Source organism: Leptonotus elevatus, chromosome 2 (assembly GCF_054856555.1).
Source record: "Leptonotus elevatus isolate MCC_2025b chromosome 2, RoL_Lele_1.0, whole genome shotgun sequence".
Lineage (NCBI taxonomy): Eukaryota > Metazoa > Chordata > Actinopteri > Syngnathiformes > Syngnathidae > Leptonotus > Leptonotus elevatus.
Window position 1 is genome coordinate 24,805,299 of NC_141240.1, and position 24,460 is coordinate 24,829,758.

The window sequence follows — 24,460 nt, forward strand, 5'->3', positions numbered from 1 at the left end:
AAAGCCTCAACCCTTTCAACTGCAAGCCTCTAATCGACTTTGTATATAACACTGTACAATATAATATGACTAGAAGTGAATGCATGTTCGGTCGTTTTCTTAAAAGCATTTTCAAACCAATATACAAAGATGGTGCATTTACTTCCCCTCTTTTAAAATGCGATTGTTTGGTTGTTAAACGATGTTGTATTTGATCTCCTGTGTTTCTGTTGATCTGATTTTTCCAAAAGTGCTGTACAGACAGATTGAATGACACTTTCAGAAACCTATCTTAGTATTTACCAAGCGGTTGCGCCACCATTATGAACACTCTGGTGATACGGCCGATGGCTTAACGGACTCCATTTCATCGCCGCTCTTTTCGTTGGCCCTAATAATAATAATCTTGTTGTGTACATGCTTGAGTGGAGCCCAGGCCTCGGCCCGTGGGGGACGCTTCTTCGCTCCGAAGGGATCAAACTGGACAAAGTGAATATTTGGGATGAGGCGGATGAGTACGCACGCGACCTATTTTGCCTCAAAAACCTTGTGGAAAGTTGGGCTCTGTTCAAGAGGACAGCAACATTCCCTGAAAAGCAGTCGATGGCGAGTCCAAAGGATTCTTTCCAATGGTTGAGGGAACATGTAAATTGCTCCGTGCACAGTTTGAGCTCATGCTAAAATGGATGTCTCACAGAAAAATAAATAGCATACAAACATTGATTATCGTGTCCTTGCCTGAAATGAAATATTATAGAAAATGCTACACGATTTACAATTTTTCAGTTTATTCCTAATACATGTCCAATAAAGGAGACAAATTCTGATTTTCTTTTAGCAGTAAAAAACTTCCCAGTTGTCTTAATAAGATGCCAGTGATGTTTTCATCAACATTTACCAATGAGAATTATAGAAGCATATTTTCATGTTGAAGACCTCATTTTTGGGGTGGAGCAAGCGTATGCTTATTTCACGCATGCAAAAAAAAAAAAAGATGATCAAAAATCATTAACTCAACTAAACTACTTATATGGCACTTTCACAACACCCGCAAAAGAAGAAAATCAGAAATAACCAAACAAGGGTGCAGAGGTTTTTTTTGCCTCCTATGGATTCCACGTTTGTTGTTTGAAGCTGTTAAAGATGAAAAAGAGCTAAATTAAAGTCTCCATTGAGCAGTGTGAGGGTTCATACAATGTTGATGATTAAAAAGAAAATGACATGAAATCATGAAAAGCTGAAAATTAAAAACAAATCCTAACATAGAAGCAGTAAAAAAACTCAACTAAAATATCACAGAAAATAAAATATGTAATGTTCAAGAATGACATTTTCAGGCTATATTTAAATGATGTGAAGTCAAGATTTGACCAAAAAAATTCCCCCCACCCAACAATTCAATGGACATTGAATTGTTGGTTCTTGGTCTGCTTTTTTTGACCACCTGGGGGCAGTATAACACAAACATACAGATGTATCTGTCAAAAACAACGGGCTGCTCTACCATTTGTGTTGCCTCATCACAACACCAATGGCATGATAGTAGGCATATTTGTTATTCGCTACAGTTCAATATGGTACGCATTTTGTGCGTTACTGTTTCCATTATAGGCTATAAAGTGTCACAAAACTGTCCATGACTCCCATCCAACTATTGTCACAGTAACGAGTAGTCCTACTGTGCCCAAAATAATGTTTTTCTTCTCAAATCAAACAGACAAAGTGCACGTGGTACCTCGACTTACAAGTGCCCCCCATTTTGCATCTATTTCAAGTTATGGGCGGTTGCTTACAAGCAGATACAGTGAAGTCGAAAAAAGTCAAGCCCAACACTGAACGAATCGCGTTAGGGTTGCTGACGTCACTTGCCTCACACCTTAAAAGTCTCACATCACCACACAAATGGACTTCTGGCTTAATTAGAATTTAGGAACCCAGTTTATTTATGTACATTATTTTCTTTTTCTATACTAGTGTAATATTAAACACATTTGTGATGAAAATGCTGCGTGTGTGTGCAGGTGTGTGCCTCCCCGACCCACGTTGCCGCTGATGACTAATAGTGCTGTTGTCAGCGTTGGCAGGAGGATAAATAGCTGCGGCACACAATGAGATAAAAAGACGGCGCGCCACGTTTGCTAACATTAAGTAGGGCCGCCCGAATAGAAAAGGCGCCGTCCTTGTTTCCTCACACCGGAGGCCTCGTACATTCATTACGGTGCTATGAGGTGGGCAGCTCAGGGCTCCCCCCCGACCACAGAGGTGATGAGATAATGGAGAGGGACCGGGCCTCCCTCCTTCATTGAAACACAATCTGAATGGTGAAGGCTCGAGCAGGAATTGCTGCGATGGCTGATGGCTGATATGTCGGCTTGGACTTGCAAAGACTGCCGCCACATTGTTCACCTTGTTTGATAGACTATCTGTTTGGCTTTCCTTCATTGCACTTCCAAGCATGAAAGCCTACGAATAGATAAAGACGCAGACAGGTGCAGACTGTCAGCAATGCTAATGGAAGCTTAGTCATTTTAGATGGTTTGTCTTAGCACCGAAGGATATTAATTCAGGCAAGGTTGTAACAATAAGGCATTTATTTGGAATACAAGATGAATGACAAATACATTCAGTCAAGTCAAACGATGTTGAATGTGGAAAAAATATGAACCATTTGTGTTGTTGCTTTTAACATGAGCATTCACCTGATTTATGACAAAACACATTATTAGTACTATTTTAAGGATCCTGGTCATTTCTGGTCACAACTCAATTTTGGACACCACAGCCAACATGGCTGACACGTCTTTGTTTAGCAGACCATCCCCCCACAGTCAGGGTTTCATGAAACAAAATGCACACATATCTAGAAACTTGACCAACACGGTCATCACACAAGCAGGAACAAATATGAAGTAGCAAGTAGTAAAGTATTAACTCATTCGCTGCCATTGGCGTCAAAAATTAATTTGAACTATTTCTATTAGTTTAAATTTTTTTTCCACTTTTGTTAACAAGAGCATTAAAACCTAGAATTTTGTTATTGTACATTTATTGAAGTAATGCGATTAATTACAATTAAAAATTATGAGCGTCGGGCAATTAAAATCATAATTAATTGCATGACTTTGGATTTAACTCACGATTAATCACAAATTTTATATCTATTCTAAATGCACAATAAAAAAAATCTCGGTTTTCATACTCGTCAACAAAAGCGGGGAGAAAAATGTTAAACTAATAGAAATTGTTCAAATGAATATTTGACGTCTATAACCGTCAATGGCAGTGAATGAGTTAATTAAGATGACTTTAATTGACTCAACAATTACTTTGGCCAATGCCATTTTGCACGCTGCCAATCGACGGCTCATTCATTCAAATAGTATTTAAGAAGCATCATGACAATAAAACAACAATCTCATAATTACTCATATTTCTAAACATTGCTTTTTACTTATATTAGCTCCTGCTTGTATTATGTGTGTTAGGCAAAAATGACAAAGTAATAATCACAGGTAGTTCTCAATTCAAGGATTTTGCCATGGAAGGATCTTGATATCACGTTTCGATGGATGATCAATCTGAGGCACGGCGTCTTGAAGCCCCAATACAACGCAACCATGCAAAAATGACAAATAATTAACTAAACCACATAATCTGCTTTATTAAAATCTTCCCTTATGCGGGGGTGGCCCATGAGTACCCACTTGCCACCACGTAGCGCCGCCCCTGAAATTCAGTGAGATACTGTATACAGTTTAAAAAAAAAAAGTTATATAAAATAAGAGCTTTGAAGAAATATTGACATCTGTACAAACACAATCTGAACAGAACCCGCATCAGTCCCAATCAGCTCTACTCGTCACCCGTTTGGCCAAACTCCTCCCTCAGCAGTTTGAGCACATTGTCCGAGTACTCGTCCCGGGGGCGTCCCATCCCGCTCAGGCACACGGGCTGCAGGTCCGGGTGCGGGGGCACGAAGGACGACGGGCAGTGGATCTCATTTAACGTCAACCAGAAGGCATCGGGGTCCACCTGGACCAAGTGGTGGAAAACGCTGCGGAGGTCACAAACGACGTCAAATTCAATCTGGGATGCATTCTGCAAATATTTTGCATTCAACACGAGGATTCGTCTTAAAGTGGAAGTCAACCTTAAAGATGTGTTGACAACGATATGTTATACGTGACCTCACTAGTCTAAACATGACATTCTGATTGTTTGTGACATTTTTCAAAGATTTCTATGTTCTTAATTCAAGGGCAAGTCTCAGCAGGGCTTCAATGCATTTGACTCACCAATTGTTTGCTCAGGCAATGAAGTCAGGTCAGGTTATGGATGTCGGGTAGTTTGAGGAGTTGATTCATAAACAAAATGAATCCTATCAGCTTGAAATATTGCACAATATCATAACTAATGCCAATAACGAGCCGAGAGGCCTGCCTTTCGCTCGTCTCCCCTCCCACAAACACAACCAGACCTAAGGCAGCCATTTTGCTTTTTAAACCTTTTCCTAGAAGGAAGTGTACACATCTAAATGTAGTAGCCATACCTGGCCAGTGGGGGGGGGGGGCATACAAAACAAATGACCACACTATGGTTAAAGTAACACAAAAAGTACAACTTGCATAATTGCTTATTTCAACTTAACTAATCTTCTCTATGATATCAATAACTTAGTCATCCTAACTCCCTTTAGAGATAATGGCTCCAACACGGATTCATTTTATATTTGTGAATTTGTGAGTTATGACGCAAAATCCAGCCATTTTTATCCATCTCAGGCGGCGGCCATTTTTGTCACTTGCTGTCGACTGAAGATGACATCATAGTTGCTCAGGGCTCAAGCAAAGACCAATCACAGCTCACCTGTTTTTTTGTTAGTTTTTTTAGAGAGAGAGAGCTCAGTATTGTTCATTCGGTAATCTTACCGATTCAACATGTCATCATCAATGCTCTCTCTCTCTTTTTTTTTGTGTATGTACGTGAGTACGTGCATGTGCGGGTGTGTGTGTGTGTGTGTGTGTGTGTGTGTGTGTGTGTGCTCATTAATTCACCTAAAACCTATTAAAAATCCCATACCGTTCACCTAAACCAAATACTTCAGAATCCAGCTTGATTCGTGAGGTTGTCAGGAGACCCGAGGAAGGATCAAAGAAATAAAGGAAAGTGAAATCCAGCTGCTCACCTGTTTTCTGAAGGTGAGCTGTAAATAGTTGTTACCTGAGACCCGAGCAACCGTGATGTCATTTTCACTCAACAGCAAGGGGCAAAATGGCCGCCTTCTGATATCGATAAAAACCTGCTGGATTTTGCTGCTTAGCTCATATTCCCACAAGATGACTTTAGCTGATGGTTTTACCTCAAGCAGGCCTGTTGCAGTCTGATGGGTTGTCTGCAGCTCAGGTAGGGCAGGCACGCATTACAAACGACATCCAAGTCCGCTTCGGCTGGAAAAACACAAACCAGCAAACAAAACAGGTCAGTCTATATAATGGCATACGCTTAAAAAAATGCTTCGAATGACGAAATCCCTCTAAGACGGTGAAAGATGACGATAAGAGGAGAATTGATGAGACTTTGCATTTTAATACCTGAAGCAGGGCTGGCAGAGTGAGCAAGCGTCACAGCAGGGTGCTTGTGCTTATCGTGCTTTCATCTGCTCCCCTTTTCCTGTTTTCAAGCGAAAGGCGGTGGGGCTGGTGTGGAAAGCCCGACCGACCGACCGACCGACCGACCGACCGACCGACCGACCGACCGACCGACCGACGACCGACCGACCGACCGACTCCTGCTTCCCAACTGGACTTTCACCAGCAAATGGCCACTTTTCATTCCCTCCCATGTTGCCTTGCTTCAACTCTTTCATCTCCTTTGCTTCATTCTGAACCCCCCCCCCCCCTCCCCCATCTCGCCCAATCCTCACATCCCCGTCAGACACTTAGCCAATCCCTTAGGTGCAAAACGGGCTTCCTTTCAAGCCTCATTTCAAAACATGTCGATTTCCCTCTCCAGGCCGAGCCACACTGGCGGCGTGTCAAGAATAAAAGAAGCGGTGCACATTTCCCAGTTCAATGGGATTATTCGGCTACCACTTCTATCCCTTTTCTTCAGTTGTATCTGCCGCTGCACTCATGACCACCTTCTTCTTTGTGGAATCCGGGTGGCTTGGAAAGCAACAAATACTCAGGTGCCGTGAGTAGTTCTGTGGCAAATGAAGAAAAGGTGAAATTGAAGCAGAAGCCGATGACCAGGGGCGTCATATTTTATTTGCTTCTGCCCGTCTCGGTGTCTGCGGCTCGCTGTGTGACTGAGGCTCGCTAATTGGCTTGCTGCAGGCGTCCCGAAGGCGGGCGGGAGCCAAATCGGTATTCACACAAGCGAGGCGGCATGCTCGCCACCTTGCTAAGAAAATCTCTCGCGCTATGGAGGGGGGCAGGGGGGGGGGGGGACCAGTACAGTAAATCCCTGCAACACGAACCCTGGTGGATAGGGACCAAGCCCAGCAGCAAATAGCAAAAAAAATGGAATTAGCTGAATGGCCTATATTAGTTTAAACAATGAATATTGATGATGGCAAATCAGTAAATATCATTTCAAACTCATCTTATGAATTAATAGTTTGCAAATTAGATTTTTTTTTTTTTAAATGCATGTGGCAGTGCATTTAAAGGTGCCACCGTTACCTTGAAAAAGTAACTTGATTACTTGACTTTAAAAAGTAACTAAGATTAGAAGTTACATTCAACAAATGCAGGCAACCCAATTGAACATGAAACTGACAACCAGTTCTGCCGAAACATAATTGGAAGTGCATTTTTAACAGTGAGGTTTAGGAATAAAGGTTTTTTCCCCCCATTAAAAATAATTCAAAAACAACTTTTTTTTTTCTCAACATAAGTAATTATTGTTTTTTTTTTTTTTCAAAGACGTTTTTATGGATTTCACTTAACATAAATGGGATACTAGCTTTTTTTTTTTTTTTTTAAGAACCTTTCTATCAACAATCAAGAACTTTATTGTTATTATGCAAGCATAACAAAATTGAGTTCCAGCAGCTTTCGGCATAATTTAAAAAGGCACATAGTATAAAAACACTTAGACTACATAATAAATAATTTAAAACTGCAGACGTTATTGATTGAAGATATTGCAACATTTTGTTCAACTTCACTTATAAATATATTTTTCAAGGTAATCTGTTTTGGCCTGATATTGTCATCGTAAAACTAATATTTATAATGTTTAATTTTTATAAATTTAACACACTGCCTTATGGGTGTTTCCTCATTAAGCTTGAATGTGCTGCGATTCCTGTATTTATTTATTTTATTTTTTTTTGACGTCCTGGTAGTGTTTTTGAAGCTAGATAACACTTTGTCAACAGCACACAGTAGCAAGTTACTTTCTGGCACATCACCAGCCTCGACTTGCAAACATTTTATTCCCTCAGTGGAGATGTATAACTTCAACAATATTTCCTTGACATCAAACACTATTTTCCTATTAAGCTCGGACTTTAGCACCATCTTGTGTTGCTATAAAAAAAACAGCACGGAAATATATAAATGCAAATTTTCTTCAGCTTATAGCCTTCTGAATTTCACCCATTTATAGCATTAACAGTGCAGCTGATTTACATAATGACCCCCCCCCCCCCTCGCACCGAGGTTGACTTGGCCGCTAAGCAGGGGAAAATCTGCTGTTGCCACTTGTTTGCCACATCCGGAGTTTGGTGGCCGGACTACAGGGCTATCGTGACAAAAGGTAATGAGAGGTGCACTCTTAGCATGTTTTTAACCTTTTTGAAAATAAAACAAAAATGTTTTTCCCTTGAGCGAATTAAGTCAGACATAATTAAAATGTACTTGTGTTCCCAAACCTTTAAGGCTATTTGGATTAACATTTTAGTAGCAGAAAATATGGCGTTATTAAGTGTAGAAAAAAAATAATAAGCACACTAAACTTCATAACACTTCTCCGCAGGGTTCTAAGAAAAAAGTATGCTGATTGACTTTGGAGCAGCTTTCATTTTACTGGCACAAAATTAACCTTGAGGGAGATTAAAATGCTTGCAGCATTTACAGTAATTAAGGGATACAGTACATATGTTTTTTTTTTTTTTGTTGGTTTACATTCCACTGAGTATTGTGAGACATGATGTAATATGAAGATGAAATGGTTGTATAAGACTGCCACCTGGTGGTGGAACTACATCAGGATGTACTGTTATCCACTGCATATGTTTGTGTATTTTGTATTCAATCACCATTTTTCATGGAAAACACTTATTGGAGGCGTATACTTTTTTTTTTGGGGGGGGGGGTACTTAAAAACAAACAAAAAAAAAACTGTACACGTACTGTGGTTCATGTAGTTTACAGAAATATCAAATGTTGGATGATGTCACTGCAGCATGCCCCGGGATAATGTGTACATCTGTGTGTGGTTCTGTTCACTTACTCAGGTCCAAGCTCTGGCACAGCGAGCCCAGTCCCTCAAGTACCGCCAGCTGCAATTTGTAGGCCAGACTGTGAGTGTAGACGGGTCCAGCTTTGGCGCTAATAGAAGCCTGCTTCGCCAGAGAAGAGCTCAGCTTTGGCAAAACCTCCTTTGTGACCCTCCTCCTCAGGAAGTCGCCACAAGTACGACCCAAAGTGCACAAAACCTGGAAAGGAAGACACATAGATGTTATATTTGCTGATCTAAACCGAGGACTCTTGAAAGTGAACGTTGTATGCAGACATGTCACAACCGGCGTGATTATTTGTTACGTACCCTAAAGGCTCTGAGGACGGCTAGTGGGTCATCAGCTGTCAGTCTCTGCAGGAGGGCGGGCCAGCAGCGGTGGGCCATGGGTAACAATTCGTTTTCCCTCTCGCTCAGCACACTAATGCACAGCTCCAGTACATCCAGCACCTGAGGCAAAACAAGGTATAAGTTATATGTCTACTGTATGGCCCACATGCAGGAATCTGATAGACGTGTAAGTTCAGCCAGAAGAAATATTCTTCAGAGTCGAGCTGTACTTTATAATAATACATCACAGTACCTTGAGTCGTAGGCAGAGATTTGAGTCAGACAGCAAATGAATGCAGCGTTCCATAACATCTTTGGTAATGCTGAGGTGGGTGGGAAGTTCCGCTTTCACATCACAACCACCGGCATCGTCGTCTTCTTCAAACTCTGTTGTGGGGGGAGGAATATCTGCAAAGACAGTACGATGCCAGTTCAGAGCTGCTGTCACACTCGCTTGCCTGGAAATGAGTGCGTTGGAGGCCTCACACGCTCGAGTGTATGTTCAATGACATAGTTACATGCGAGGCGGTGTCAGAGCAACAGCGTGCCTTTTAACTAGAGATTACCCGGTATGGGGTTTTTTCAGAGCGTATACCGATACAGATTATTAGTAGTCAAGGGGGTCGATAACCGATATTTGGAGCCAATATTCATTTTCACTAAAAGGGGACAAAACAAAACCTCAAATTCTTCCCCTTGTTGAATTTTTTTAAGCATATGTTTTTTGGACCAATTTTTATGATTAGAACAATATTGGACTCCCCCAATCTTAGTCAATAGACTTCTTTGTTTTAAAATTCTAACAAAAGGTTCAGCGTTCAGGGTCGTTAGTAGGGGAGGGAATCTTTGACTGTCTCACGATTCGATTCGATTCCCATTTTGGGGCCTGCGATTTGATTCAGAATCGATTTTCAATTCAGAACCATTTTTTGTTCAAAATGATTTAATTGCCAATGATTTCTGCTTTAATTTATAGATTACAAAGAATCGTCATAATCTACTGTAGTCTGACTCGCTAATGCTAATTAGCGCACTACTCGCGGCTCAAAAGAATTGCTATTCATACAAAACGCTTCAGGAATGTTTAGAGTAGCAAGTTAACATTACTCACCGACATATGCTCTTCCTACGCTGCAAAAAAAAAACAACTACAACTTTTATTTCCATAACTTCATTGATTTTTCCTTCTACTCTCTAATGTGGCTACAATTTAAGTGCGGAACGTGCGGAACCACACTGCCCCTCAGTGGCCAAAACGTGTACAACATGAACAGCACTCCCAATAAAAGCACACACAAACAAGGGCAAGACAGTATAAAATAATTTAGACAAAATCGATTTTGGGACATTTAAAATCGATTCTGAATCGTACTAAATGAGAATTGCGATTCTTATGATAATCGATTTTTTGGTACACCCCTAGTCGTTAGCATGTATTAAAAAGTGAAATAAACAAACAACTAAATAGTTCCCTATTGTTTTCTAGAAGAAAGCTTTTTAAAATTTCAATGTATCTGAAACGTTACATTTTTACTGATCTAATTTATAACAAGAACAGAAGGTGGAAAGAGTTCCCAGGGTCAGCAGCATCTCTTATAAAGTTAACTGAAATTTTAAATGAATACTTGACTCAAGTTAACAGGTTTAAATTGATCTAATATCTAATAAACGCGACGGTTGGTCTTGTAGCTACGAATTCGTACCCAGGTCTTCAGGATCATCTTCCTCTATTCCAATGCCTTGTGCCAGCTCTTTCTGTTTGCGGTAGTCCAGAAGGAACTGGCGGATGTTGAAGACTTCCTGCTCGGCCGAGGTCTGCTTGGGCCGGGCAGACTCTTTGGTTTTGCTAGAGGTCAAAGGGAACCACCTCGCTGAAAGAAAAGGTCACAGGAAAATAAGATGAGATTAGATGAGGTGACATACTGCAAACACATTTTGGTTTCCTGTCATGACACTGTATTTTATTCCAATTAAAACTTTAAATGATACGATTTAAACTTAAATATTTTCGTATACTGTTCCTCCCATTCACTGCCATTGACGGCTATAAACGTCAAAAATTAATTTGAACTATTTCTATTTAAAAAAAAAATCTTCACTTTTGTTAACAAGAGTATGAAAACCTAGCTTTTTTGGGAGGTCTATTTAGAACAGATATGAAATTTGTGATTAATCGTGAGTTAACTAGTGAAGTCATGCGATTAATTACGATTAAAAAGTTTAGTCACCCGACGCCCCAAATTTTTTATCTTTTCTTTTTGTTTTTTAATTCATTCACTGCCATTGACGGCTCTAAACGTCAAAATTTCATTGTAACTATTTTTGTTTAACATTCTTTTCCCACTTTTGTTAACAAGAGTATGAAAACCTAGAATTTTATTATCGTACATTTAAAAGCGACTAGTGAAGTCATGCGATTAATTACAATTAAAAATTGTAATCACCCCTTGCCACTAATTTTTTAATGATCTTTCTTTTTTTTATGAATTGATGGCAGCGGATGAGTTAATTTCATGACAAATACACCAAGTTACAGATCCCTTTGGTGCATATACAGGTTGAGAAGGATATTTTCTGTTATTATTGTCGACTCCTCGGATGTAACAAGACGTCCCTTCCGTTAACAGCGTGACATCACGTGTGAGAGAGCTCACCAAGCGCCTTCATGAGCGCGTGCAGTACGGAGCAGAAGAGAGAGGCGGTGTGATCGTAGCTCAGGTCGAGCGCCATGAGCACGTCCTGGATGATGTCTCGAACCAGAGGCAGCAAAGTGCAGTCAGAGTGAGTCAGCATCACGGTCAGCACCCGTGGAGCCTGCGAACAACGAAGACATGATAAAACCTGACTACTATGTGGTGCGCACTGCATTTGAAATGGATTTCGATATGTAGTACGTTTGATTGAGTTTTTGATTGATCATGAATAACTGAAATAATGAGAATAATTCAAATAACGCAGATTCGCAAGGGACCAAGTGTGAGACGACCAACAAACTTACAAGGCTCCTTTCCATTACGTTAGAACGTACCTGCGGATGCTGGCTGAGCCGCTGCAAGTTAAGTGAGATGTCATTGAGCAGATAGTCCGAGTTGTCATTAATCAGCTTCTTTAGGGACGAGTAGCCGCAGGCCTTGCTGATGTCCCACATGGAGTCCAGAGCCGCTTGGCCGATCAGAAGTGTTTCCTCGCCCGCTTTCTCAAGCACAGGATACAGCGATGTCATTAGCAGGGGACGGAAGTTGTGTCCGAGGGCCTGAGCGAAGCAGGCCACGCCTTCCAGCTGGATGCACAGCTGCCAGATGTTACTATTGAGCTGGTGGAGCGTGGAGGTGGGCGAGGAGGAAGGGATGACATGGAGAGGGTCGGCATGAGATATGGAGAGGACGACGGGCGGCCTCAGCAGCTATAGATAGAAAACGGGTCCATGAGAATACACCATTACGCATTACGCATTATTATTTTATATCAGTGTGAATGCTTGTATTTGGGGTTATTATTTGTTTCTCTGCGTGCCTTAAAAAAAAGTGTGAAAAGCTGAGACGCCAGTGTTACCAAATTTAATTACCAAACACAAACAACTACAATATAGCACATTGGCTTGCTTTGCTCTGTGTGGAGGTGAGCCAAGTGTTGGAAGCCTCGGCAATGCAAACGGGTGCAGATTCCCACATTTAGAGAGCTAGCCAATTAAATTTTTATTTTTTTTTATCAATACACACAGTTGGAACTTTATGAAAAGCACCAGCTTTCACACGTGGACATTTTCCCAAATAGGCGCATGCCTTTGATTTAAAAGCCCTTATCAGCACATGCGTGTGTGAAGGCCAGCCAGTACTGGCACATGGCAGATAGCAGGACATCCAAGTTCCGGAGCATTATGATATACGCAACAAAAACATAAACGCGTTTTTGCTCCCATTTTTCTCAAAGATCTAAAACTTTTACCACTTACACAATATCACCATTTCTCTCAAATATTGTTCACGAACCAGTCGAAATGTGTGGTAGTGAGCGCCATCCCACCTCACAGGTGTGCCATATCAAGATGCTCATGATGAGTGCACAGGTGTGCCTTAGACTGCCCACAATAAAAGGCCACTGTGAAATGTGTCGTTTTGTTTTATACGGTTTCTGAGTCCCCAGAAAACCAGTACTGATGGAGAAATGGTGATACTGTGTATGTGGTAAAAGTTTTAGATCATAAAAAATAGGAGCAAAAACAAACGTTTTTATTTATATTTTTACATGCATTAAATTCAGAGATGTCCAAATAGCAGTCCCAAATACCTTTTAAGCACATTTTCTGTTTATCATGCACTTACAGTAAGCAGCTGCTTTCCTTCCTGTTTAGGTAAAAACAAAAAACATCTAATACGTCTGGTTCCAGAAAAACTTCTGTGTCCTCACCTGTTGGTCCCGTCGATCTCTGTCAGTCTCCTCGTTGACTACGATCAAGTGCCAGTTGTTGAGGCTGATGTATTCCTCCATGACCAGCATCACAGCTGCGTTCAGGTCTTCGTGGGAGTGAGGAAGTCCCCCATCTTCACCCCCCAAGCGCTTTCCTCCTGCGTTGACAGGAATGCCAGCAGCGCCTCTGATGATTTCATTGAGAACCATGGCGGCCTGCTTCCTGTACGCTGAAGATTGACGGTACAGCTCCAAGAACAGGTCCGTCAGCAGAAAAATGTTGCCATAGTAACCTATAAGTAAAACATCGGAGAAATACTTTAAAGGATTTGGATGTCGACAGAGAGGTGACGTAGCGCAAAATGCAAAACAGATGAGGCCCTCATACCAAAAGTCCGACAGATTTCTGTGAGCACAGAAAAGATCTTGTCATCTGTAAAGAAGAGAAAATGTTTCCTCCGTACGTGAGCCGCGTGCTGGGAACCTGCGCTCGTTTCTATTGTGGCATAGTGACCCCGTTCTTCTACAATACGGACATCTGTGACGTCCAGCTCGAGCACCTGCAAAAACAGCGATTATTTGTAGAGCTTGGCAGAAATCTGTGCTTCTGTAAAAAAAGAAAAAGAAAAAAAAAGTACACAATCTCCTATAATTGTATCATTACATTTTAACATTGTTGAATGTGTTTGTGCAGTAACAGTAGGGGAAGTGTGGCTGCTGAAACTCCTGGAGCTGTCCTAATAGTCAGCGACAAAACGTCTTCTAAGACAAGACGGACAGTCCAGCTGCAATTTATTCAATGTCCCGAGAATACAATGACCCAGACGAATGAGAAAAATCACAGGTAGGTTAAGCATAGATTTTAAATCAGTGGTTCATAATACAGTGTGTTGACCAATAGTGGTAGATGGGCTCCCTCTAGTGGTACACCAAAGAATTACTGCCCAAAGACAGTTCAGTTGTATTTATTTATTTTTAAAGTCTATATTTTCATTTTATATTTAAAAATAAATTTATTTATATACAATTTTATTTAGCTATTATGCACAATAGATTTTGAGTATTATTTGATGTTTGTTTTTCTCCGATACGTGACAGTGGCCTACAATATTAATACAGTGGTACCTTGGAGTTTGAAGATAATTCGTTCCTGCAAAGCGTTCAAAGTCCGAATTGTTCAACCTCCAAAACATTTTTTTCTCATAGGAAATAATGTAAATGCAATTAATCTGTTCCCAGGCTCCAAAAAGAGAGAATTCCTATTTTAATTTCTATTTATGTTTTTTATATTTACACCCTGTACAGTATTTAAACAATAAAAAAATATCTGACCTTTTTTGTTGTGGTGTGATGCATCAGTGGATGATAAATGCTATGTTAGCCCTAGTTTAAAACCCTAATTTGAAACCCTAGCTCTAGTTTAAAACCTAAATATGAAACCCTAGCCTAGTTTGAAACCCGAGCCCTAGTTTGAAACCCTAATTGAAACCCTAGCCCTAGTTTGAAACCCTAATTTGAAACCCTAGCCCTAGTTTGAAACCCTAATTTGAAACCCTAGCCCTAGTTTGAAACCCTAATTTGAAACCCTAGCCCTAGTTTGAAACCTTATTTGAAACCCTAGCTCTAGTTTGAAACCCAAATTTGAAACCCTAGCCCTATTTTTAAACCCTAATTTGAAACCCTAACCCTAGTTTGAAACCCTAATTTGAGACCCTAGCCCTAGTTTTAAACCCTACTTTGAGACCCTAGCTCTTGTTTGAAACCCTAATTTTGAACCCTAACCCTAGTTTGAAACCCTAATTTGAAACCCTAGCCCTAGTTTGAAACCCTAATTTGAAACCCTAGCCCTAGTTTGAAACCTTATTTGAAACCCTAGCTCTAGTTTGAAACCCAAATTTGAAACCCTAGCCCTATTTTTAAACCCTAATTTGAAACCCTAACCCTAGTTTGAAACCCTAATTTGAGACCCTAGCCCTAGTTTTAAACCCTACTTTGAGACCCTAGCTCTTGTTTGAAACCCTAATTTTGAACCCTAACCCTAGTTTGAAACCCTAATTTGAAATCTTAGCCCTAGTTTGAAACCCTAATTTTGAACACTAGCCCTAGTTTGAAACCCTAATTTTGAACCCTAGCCCTAGTTTTAAACCCTAATTTGGAACCCTAGCCCTAGTTTGAAACCTTAATTTGAAACCCTAGCCCTAGTTTAAAACCCTAATTTGGAAACCTAACCCTATTTTGAAACCCTAGCCCTAGTTTGAAACCCTAATTTGAAACCCTAGCCCTAGTTTTAAACCCTAATTTGAGACCCTAGCCCTAGTTTTAAACCCTAATTTGGATCCCTAACCCTAGTTTTAAACCCTTATTTGAGACCCTAGCTCTTGTTTGAAACCCAAATATGAAATCCTAGCCATTGTTTGAAACCCTAATTTGGAACCCTAGCCATTTTTTGAAACCCTAATTTGGAACCCTAGCCCTAGTTTAAAACCCTAATTTGGAACCCTAGCCCTAGTTTGAAACCCTAATTTTAAACCCGAGCCCTAGTTTGAAACCCTAATTTGAAATCTTAGCCCTAGTTTGAAACCCTAATTTTGAACCCTAACCCTAGTTTGAAACCCTAATTTTGAACCCTAGCCCTAGTTTTAAACCCTAATTTGGAACCCTAGCCCTAGTTTGAAACCTTAATTTGAAACCCTAGCCCTAGTTTAAAACCGTAATTTGGAAACCTAACCCTATTTTGAAACCCTAGCCCTAGTTTGAAACCCTAATTTAAGACCCTAGCCCTAGTTTTAAACCCTAATTTAAGACCCTAGCCCTAGTTTTAAACCCTAATTTGAGACCCTAGCCCTTGTTTAAAACCCTAATTTGGAACCCTAACCCTAGTTTGAAACCCTAATTTGAGACCCTAGCCCTAGTTTTAAACCCTAATTTGAGACCCTAGCTCTTGTTTGAAACCCTAATTTGGAACCCTAACCCTAGTTTGAAACCCTAATTTTAAACCCTAGCCCTAGTTTAAAACCCTAATTTTGAACCCTAGCCCTAGTTTGAAACACTAATATGAAACCCTAGCCCTAGTTTAAAACCTTAATTTGATACCCTAGCTCTAGTTTGAAAACCTAATTTGATACCCTAGCTCTTGTTTGAAACCCTAATTTGGAACCCTAACCCTAGTTTGAAACCCTAATTTGAGACCCTAACTACCCGTTGAAACCCTTATTTGGAACCCTAACCCTATTTTGAAACCCTAATTTGAGACCCTAGCCCTTGTTTGAAACCCTAATAAGGAACCCTAACCCTAGTTTTAAACCCTAATTAGAAACCATAGACCTAGTTTGAAACCCTAATATGAAACCCTAGCCCTAGTTTTAAACCCTAATTTGAGACCCTAGCTCTTGGTTGAAACCCTTATTTGGAACCCTAACCCTATTTCGAAACCCTAATTTGAAACCCTAACCCTATTTTGAAACCCTAATTTGAGACCCTAGCCCTAGTTTAAAAATCTAATTTTAAACCCTAGCCCTAGTTTAAAACCCTAATTTTGAACCCTAGACCTAGTTTGAAACCTTAATTTGAAACCCTAGCCCTAGTTTGAAACCCTAATATGAGACCCTAGCCCTTGTTTGAAACCCTAATTTGGAACCCTAACCCTAGTTTGAAAACCTTATTTGAAACCCTAGCCCTAGTTTAAACCCCTAATTTTAAACCCTAGCCCTAGTTTGAAACCCTAATTTTAAACCCGAGCCCTAGTTTGAAACCCTAATTTGAAATCTTAGCCCTAGTTTGAAACCCTAATTTTGAACACTAGCCCTAGTTTGAAACCCTAATTTTGAACCCTAGCCCTAGTTTTAAACCCTAATTTGGAACCCTAGCCCTAGTTTGAAACCTTAATTTGAAACCCTAGCCCTAGTTTAAAACCCTAATTTGGAAACCTAACCCTATTTTGAAACCCTAGCCCTAGTTTGAAACCCTAATTTAAGACCCTAGCCCTTGTTTAAAACCCTAATTTGGAACCCTAACCCTAGTTTGAAACCCTAATTTGAGACCCTAGCCCTTGTTTGAAACCCTAATAAGGAACCCTAACCCTAGTTTTAAACCCTAATTAGAAACCATAGACCTAGTTTGAAACCCTAATATGAAACCCTAGCCCTAGTTTTAAACCCTAATTTGAGACCCTAGCTCTTGGTTGAAACCCTTATTTGGAACCCTAACCCTATTTTGAAACCCTAATTTGAAACCCTAACCCTATTTTGAAACCCTAATTTGAGACCCTAGCCCTAGTTTAAAAATCTAATTTTAAACCCTAGCCCTAGTTTAAAACCCTAATTTTGAACCCTAGACCTAGTTTGAAACCTTAATTTGAAACCCTAGCCCTAGTTTGAAACCCTAATATGAGACCCTAGCCCTTGTTTGAAACCCTAATTTGGAACCCTAACCCTAGTTTGAAAACCTTATTTGAAACCCTAGCCCTAGTTTAAACCCCTAATTTTAAACCCTAGCCCTAGTTTGAAACCCTAATTTTAAACCCGAGCCCTAGTTTGAAACCCTAATTTGAAATCTTAGCCCTAGTTTGAAACCCTAATTTTGAACCCTAGCCCTAGTTTGAAACCCTAATTTTGAACCCTAGCCCTAGTTTTAAACCCTAATTTGGAACCCTAGCCCTAGTTTGAAACCTTAATTTGAAACCCTAGCCCTAGTTTAAAACCCTAATTTGGAAACCTAACCCTATTTTGAAACCCTAGCCCTAGTTTGAAACCCTAATTTAAGACCCTAGCCCTTGTTTAAAACCCTAATTTGGAACCCTAACCCTAGTTTGAAACCCTAATTTGAGACCCTAGCCCTAGTTTTAAACCCTAATTTGAGACCCTAGCTCTTGTTTGAAACCCTAATTTGGAACCCTAACCCTAGTTTGAAACCCTAATTTTAAACCCTAGCCCTAGTTTAAAACCCTAATTTTGAACCCTAGCCCTAGTTTGAAACACTAATATGAAACCCTAGCCCTAGTTTAAAACCTTAATTTGATACCCTAGCTCTAGTTTGAAAACCTAATTTGATACCCTAGCTCTTGTTTGAAACCCTAATTTGGAACCCTAACCCTAGTTTGATACCCTAATTTGAGACCCTAACTACCCGTTGAAACCCTTATTTGGAACCCTAACCCTATTTTGAAACCCTAATTTGAGACCCTAGCCCTTGTTTGAAACCCTAATAAGGAACCCTAACCCTAGTTTGAAACCCTAATTAGAAACCATAGACCTAGTTTGAAACCCTAATATGAAACCCTAGCCCTAGTTTTAAACCCTAATTTGAGACCCTAGCTCTTGGTTGAAACCCTTATTTGGAACCGTAACCCTATTTTGAAACCCTAATTTGAAACCCTAACCCTATTTTGAAACCCTAATTTGAGACCCTAGCCCTAGTTTAAAAATCTAATTTTAAACCCTAGCCCTAGTTTAAAACCCTAATTTTGAACCCTAGACCTAGTTTGAAACCTTAATTTGAAACCCTAGCCCTAGTTTGAAACCCTAATATGAACCCTAGCCCTTGTTTGAAACCCTAATTTGGAACCCTAACCCTAGTTTGAAAACCTTATTTGAAACCCTAGCCCTAGTTTAAACCCCTAATTTTAAACCCTAGCCCTAGTTTGAAACCCTAATTTGAAACCCTAGCCCTAGTTTGAAACCCTAATTTGAAACCCTAGCCCTAGTTTGAAACCCTAATTTGAAACCCTAGCCCTAGTTTGAAAACCTAATTTGAAACCCTAATCCTAGTTTGAAACCCTAATATGAAACCCTAACCATAGTTTGGAACCCTAACCCTAGTTTGAAACCCTTATTTGAAACCCTAGCCCAAGTTTGAAACCCTAGTTTGAAACCCTAATTTGAAACCCTAGCCCTAGTTTGAAACCCTAATTTGAAACCCTAGCCCTTGTTTGAAACTCTCATTTGGAACCCTAGCTCTAGTTTTAAACCCTAATATGAAACCCTAGCCCTAGTTTGAAACCCTAATTTTGAACATTAGCCCTAGTTTTAAACCCTAATTTGAAACCCTAGCCCTAGTTTGAAACCCTAGCCCTAGTTTGAAACCCTAATTTGAAACCCTAGCCCTAGTTTGAAACCCTAGCCCTTGTTTGAAACCCTTATTTGGAACCCTAACCGTATTTTGAAACCCTAATTTGAAACCCTAACCCTATTTTGAAACCCTAACCCTATTTTGAAACCCTAATTTGAGACCCTAGCCCTAGTTTAAAAATCTAATTTTAAACCCTAGCCCTGGTTTAAAACCCTAATTTTGAACCCTAGCCCTACTTTTAAACTCTAATTTGAAACCCTAGCCCTAGTTTAAAACCCTTATTTAAAACCCTAGTCCTAGTTTAAAACCCTTATTTAAAACCCTAGTCCTAGTTTAAAACCCTAATTTTGAACCCTAGCCGTACTTTTAAACTCTAATTTGAAACCGTGCTCTAGTTTTATACCCTAATATGAAACTCTAGCCCTAGTTTGAAACCCTAGCCCTAGTTTGAAACCCTAATTTGAAACCCTAGCCCTAGTTTGAAACCTTATTTGAGACCCTAGCCCTAGTTTTAAACCCTAATTTGAAACCGTGCTCTAGTTTTATACCCTAATATGAAACTCTAGCCCTAGTTTGAAACCCTAGCCCTAGTTTGAAACCCTAATTTGAGACCCTAACCCTAGTTTGAAACCCTAATTTGAGACCCTAGCCCTAGTTTTAAACCCTAATTTGATACCCTAGCTCTTGTTTGAAACCCTAATTTGGAACCCTAACCCTAGTTTGAAACCCTAATTTTAGACCCTAGCTACCCGTTGAAACCCTTATTTGGAACCCTAACCTTATTTTGAAACCCTAATTTGAAACCCTAGCCCTAGTTTTTAAACCCTAAATTTGAGACCCTAGCTCTTGTTTGAAACCCTAGCCATTGTTTTAAACCCTAATTTGGATCCCTAACCCTAGTTTTAAACCCTTATTTGAGACCCTAGCCCTAGTTTGAAACCCTAATTTGCGACCCTAGCCCGAGTTTGAAACCCTAATATGAAATCCTAGCCATTGTTTAAAACCCTAATTTGGAACCATAACCCTAGTTTGAAACCCTATTATGAAACCCTAGCCATTTTTTGAAACCCTAATTTGGAACCCTAGCCATTTTTTAAACCCTAATTTGGAACCTTAGCCCTAGTTTAAAACCCTAATTTGGAACCCTAGCCCTAGTTTGAAACCCTAATTTGAAACCCTAGCCCTAGTTTGAAACCCTAATTTGAAATCCTAGCCCTAGTTTGAAACCCTAATTTTGAACCCTAGCCCTAGTTTTAAACCCTAATTTTGAACCCTAGCCCTAGTTTGAAACCTTAATTTGAAACCCTAGCCCTCGTTTGAAACCCTAATTTTGAACCCTAGCCCTAGTTTTAAACCCTAATTTGTAACCCTAGCCCTAGTTTGAAACCTTAATTTGAAACCCTAGCCCTAGTTTGAAACCCTAATTTTGAACCCTAGCCCTAGTTTTAAACCCTAATTTGGAACCCTAGCCCTAGTTTGAAACATTAATTTGAAACCCTAGCCCTAGTTTGAAACCCTAGCCCTAGTTTGAAACCCTAGCCTTAGTTTGAAACCCTAGCCCTAGTTTAAAACCCTAATTTGGAACCCTAACCCTATTTTGAAACCCTAAATTGAAACCCTAGCCCTAGTTTGAAACCCTAATTTAAGACCCTAGCCCTTGTTTAAAACCCTAATTTGAAACCCTTACTCTAGTTTAAAACCCTAATTTGAGACCCTAGTCCTAGTTTTAAATCCTACTTTGAGACCCTAGCTCTTGTTTGAAACCCTAATTTGGAACCCTAACCCTAGTTTGAAACCCTAATTTTAAACCCTAGCCCTAGTTTAAAACCCTAGTTTTTAACCCTAGCCCTAGTTTGAAACCCTAATATGAAACCCTAACTCTAGTTTGAAACCCTAATTTGAGACCCTAGCTCTTGGTTGAAACCCTAATTTGGAACCCTTACCCTATTTCGAAACCCTAATTTGAAACCCTAGCCCTAGTTTGAAACCCTAATTTGAGACCCTAGCCCTTGTTTAAAACCCTAATTTGGAATCCTAACCCTAGCTAGTTTGAAACCCTAGTTTGAGACCCTAGCCCTAGTTTTAAACCCTAATATGAAACCCTAGCCCTTGTTTGAAACCCTAATTTGGATCACTAACCCTAGTTAGTAGTTAGTTAGTGCCAGTATTTACAGAAGTAGTCACGGTAGTTACAAATGCGCGATAATCTCCTTCCTAATTCCACTGTGGTTCGTAGCGCTGTATGTTTTTCTTTGCTGCCACTGGCACTTTTGTCTTTCTTTGGGTCCATGGCGAAGAAAATTGTCATGGAAAAATCAAAATCACTCGCGAGTATGGAGCATCTCCGGGAGTATTCATGATCTGACTGGAAATGAGCAGTGCGTCGTCTCAACTACCGCAACGTGAGCATTCGGCATTGCTCGGCTTCGCTCGGCTACCCGTTTTCAAGGCTTTGCTTGCTTTGCTTGGGTGTTCGAACTGGGAAAATGAGTTCAAACGCCAAGGCATTTTTTACTCAGATTTTTGGGTTGCAGTCCGAATTGTACGAGTTCTGAGACGTTCAAACTCCGAGGTTCCACTCTACATACATTTAGAAATAAAATTTGATTTTTTTTAATGAAAAACCCTTCTCTAAACTGTCTATTATAGTGTTAAGGGTTAACTGGTGACCAGTCAAGGGAGTACCCTGCCTCTTTCCCGAAGTCAGCTGTGATCGGCTCTAACTCACATGCGAACTGTGTTAACTGTCAGTATACTTCTTAATGCAGACATTGTCCACTCGTCTTAGTCCCTTTCATACAGTATGTACGTAGATTGGTTGTTACCTGCATCAGAGCTTTGGAAATCCTCTCGAGATGCACAGCTGAGTTCAGCACCACAGACAGCAGTGGTCCTAGCAGCTTTAAATAACCCAGGAAGACATTAAGGACAAACAGCTTCTTCTGGTCATCTGAGGTCCGCATCAGTCTTGGCAACGAAGTAGCCAAAGAGTGGAGATTCTCTGACAGGACGTCAGTGAATGTTTGAGAGCCGTTTTTACATTTGATATCTTCGGCGTTGACAGACATCTGATTTTTCTGGGAGGCCTTTTTGAGGGCGACTTCACACCTAAAAAGGAGAAAAGGTGACAGGATTAAGCTAATAGTCTTCGGCTGAGCACACAAAATAAAAACAAACCTCTCTCGGACTCTGGGCTCTTCGTCATTAATTGCTCCCACCAGTGTCTCCAGAAGCAGCCCGACACACTCGCCCAAAGACTGACTACACCTGTCCAGCAGGTGCTCGGCCAGCTCCACTACCTCCAGTCGAACTCTCCAGTGCTGATGCGCCACTGTGCTTGAGATGATCTTCTTCAGGAGCATACACAGCTTTTCCGATGTGTTCTTCACCCAATCTGGAGTGCGATGGACCATCAGCTGGCCAATCCTCCCCAGGTCCACTGAGGGAGACGTCAGTGGCTCACTAGACTGAAGCTGAGCATCTTCCATGACGAGACTGACAGTCCTGGACCAAACCTCAAATGACAAATATGATTTTTGATTTATGAGAAATATGATTTTTTTTTCTTCAGTCCATAAAACAGCTCAAACCTTTCTTGTTTTATGTATTTTATAACTGGATAATAAGATTATCAATTATCTAAATCCGGTGCTTCCACCACAAGTTTGAACAAAGCTGCCCATGCAGGATTGATTATAAATCATAAACCATATTATGTAATTAGAACTGATGTTACCTTGACAGCCCTAACTGTAACTCCATGGCCTTGTCTCACATCTCCTGTAATGATTCTGGCCACTGCCATTGTAACTCCAGGTAAGAATGAAGCCATGGCATTGCTTACTGCTTCCCGCTCTTCTGAGGAAGGCACGACATGATCCTCACTGCAGTCACACTGCACAGTCAACACCTGGAGGAACTTCAAGGCTGCTATTTGAACATCTCTGGATTTCTCCTTCTCAGCTAAAGCCAGTAGCAGTGAAACAGCAGCTCCCAGCTCAGGTAACATTGTGGCTTCGAAAAACTTGAATACAATATCTCCATATGCAGAATGAAGCAAAGCGTCCAGGCATCCTAGCACTGTTAATTTCAGCTCCTCGGATGTATCTGCAGGTTTGCCGGGATTGTCTGGGGAACTCAGGCAGAGGCAGAGCTCTGAGAAGAGTTCATGAAGGGTCTGCCAGCTCTGAATACAGGTGTTCCCCAGGATGTGATGCATAGTTTCAACCACTGCTTGCACCAGTTTGTCTTTCTTGGGCCCGGGCACTTTGAGCACAAAGCGGAGCGGGAAGAGGACATACTCTTGGAGTTGCTGCAGGGTGGCATCATTGACCTCTTTTAACTGAGCACTCAATGTCTCAACATTGTCCAAAGTAGGCACACGTGTCAGCAGGACACAAGCTGGACGCAGGTAGCCAAAAGCAATCTTTGGATCGCTTATAAGGACCATTGTTGGAGGCATCACAGCTGAGGTTCCTTCTCTGTGGGGTAGAAACAAAACTGGTAGTTCTTGGCGTAAATTTGGCATTACTTCAATGGTTCAATTATAGTACTAACAAATGGTTAGTTAATAATGGGAAGACAACACTGTTAGAATTGTTTAGAATGTGTCTTCTTTTAAGTGCATTATATATATATTTTTTTTTAAATAACCCACATTGTTTACAAATGTTATATAGTACTGCTGTACTGATCAATGCTGCAAGTATGAAGTTACCATACACATTTGTTGACATTTAGCATCGGACTCCCAAAATACGTAACAACTTCCTGTCCAGCATGCTATGTTATTGTAATTAATAAGGCCTAAAACATACCTTTAATTTGGTTAGTTCAGAAAACCCATATTACAGTGCAAAATGTTTCACAAGAAAAGTAAATACAAGCGCTGTGGCGAGTGGCGAGTGGCGAGCAGCGGCCATGGGGCCGATGTTGGATGACGTTCTTATTATGCGCCCATGACGCAATTTATGTTAGACGAATATGTGCTGCTTTCGTAGATGGTAAAAAATATATATACTACTTCTGATTAGTCTTAAAAATTAAATGTAGATTCAATTTAAATCGAAAATGAGGAATACCATTTAAGATATAATAAACAATTAAAACGAATGAATTCATATTATATCAAAAGAATAAATATATTTTTGTGAAGGGAAAAACTATTTCTACAGCTTTATATCCATCCTATGATTTTACTTTGAAAAATATA

General features: G+C 40.3%; 2 protein-coding genes across 4 annotated transcripts in view; one reads left to right on the forward strand and one right to left on the reverse strand.

The window, feature by feature from the left end:
- vstm2la (V-set and transmembrane domain containing 2 like a) overlaps window positions 1–702 on the forward strand; it is a 40,961-nt gene extending 40,259 nt beyond the window's left edge. For both annotated transcript variants that reach the window (XM_086070127.1, XM_086070126.1), the window contains one exon: window positions 1–702. This exon is cut by the window's left edge. The gene's annotated coding sequence lies outside the window, so the exon portion shown is untranslated.
- Window positions 703–2,570: 1,868 nt separating this feature from the next.
- tti1 (TELO2 interacting protein 1) lies at window positions 2,571–24,190 on the reverse strand. Of its 2 annotated transcripts, none has more exons than XM_086066970.1 (14): window positions 24,066–24,190; window positions 22,985–23,729; window positions 22,426–22,763; window positions 22,074–22,356; window positions 13,571–13,742; window positions 13,183–13,475; window positions 11,804–12,088; window positions 11,430–11,589; window positions 10,479–10,646; window positions 9,029–9,183; window positions 8,755–8,895; window positions 8,440–8,644; window positions 5,339–5,426; window positions 2,571–4,033 (listed from the first exon to the last, which is right to left on the reverse strand). In XM_086066970.1, exons 2-14 carry the CDS (start codon window positions 23,708–23,710, stop codon window positions 3,832–3,834), a joined length of 3,216 nt encoding a protein of 1,071 aa, XP_085923096.1. In that variant the 5' UTR covers window positions 23,711–23,729; window positions 24,066–24,190; the 3' UTR covers window positions 2,571–3,831. The 2 variants fall into 2 exon arrangements, with proteins under 2 accessions (XP_085923096.1, XP_085923094.1); XM_086066968.1 differs by having other exon boundaries at window positions 11,804–12,178.
- Window positions 24,191–24,460: the final 270 nt, after the last annotated feature.

Excerpts from the sequence above, each read along its gene's own strand:
- tti1 (XM_086066968.1), bottom strand. The coding sequence starts at position 23,710 with ATGCCTCCAACAATGGTCCTTATAAGCGATCCAAAGATTGCTTTTGGC. Across the intron at positions 11,590-11,803 it reads GGCTCAGCCAGCATCCGCAG|GCTCCACGGGTGCTGACCGT; the intron begins GTACGTTCTAAC and ends CGTTGTTCGCAG. Across the intron at positions 4,034-5,338 it reads CTGCAACAGGCCTGCTTGAG|CGTTTTCCACCACTTGGTCC; the intron begins GTAAAACCATCA and ends TGACCTCCGCAG.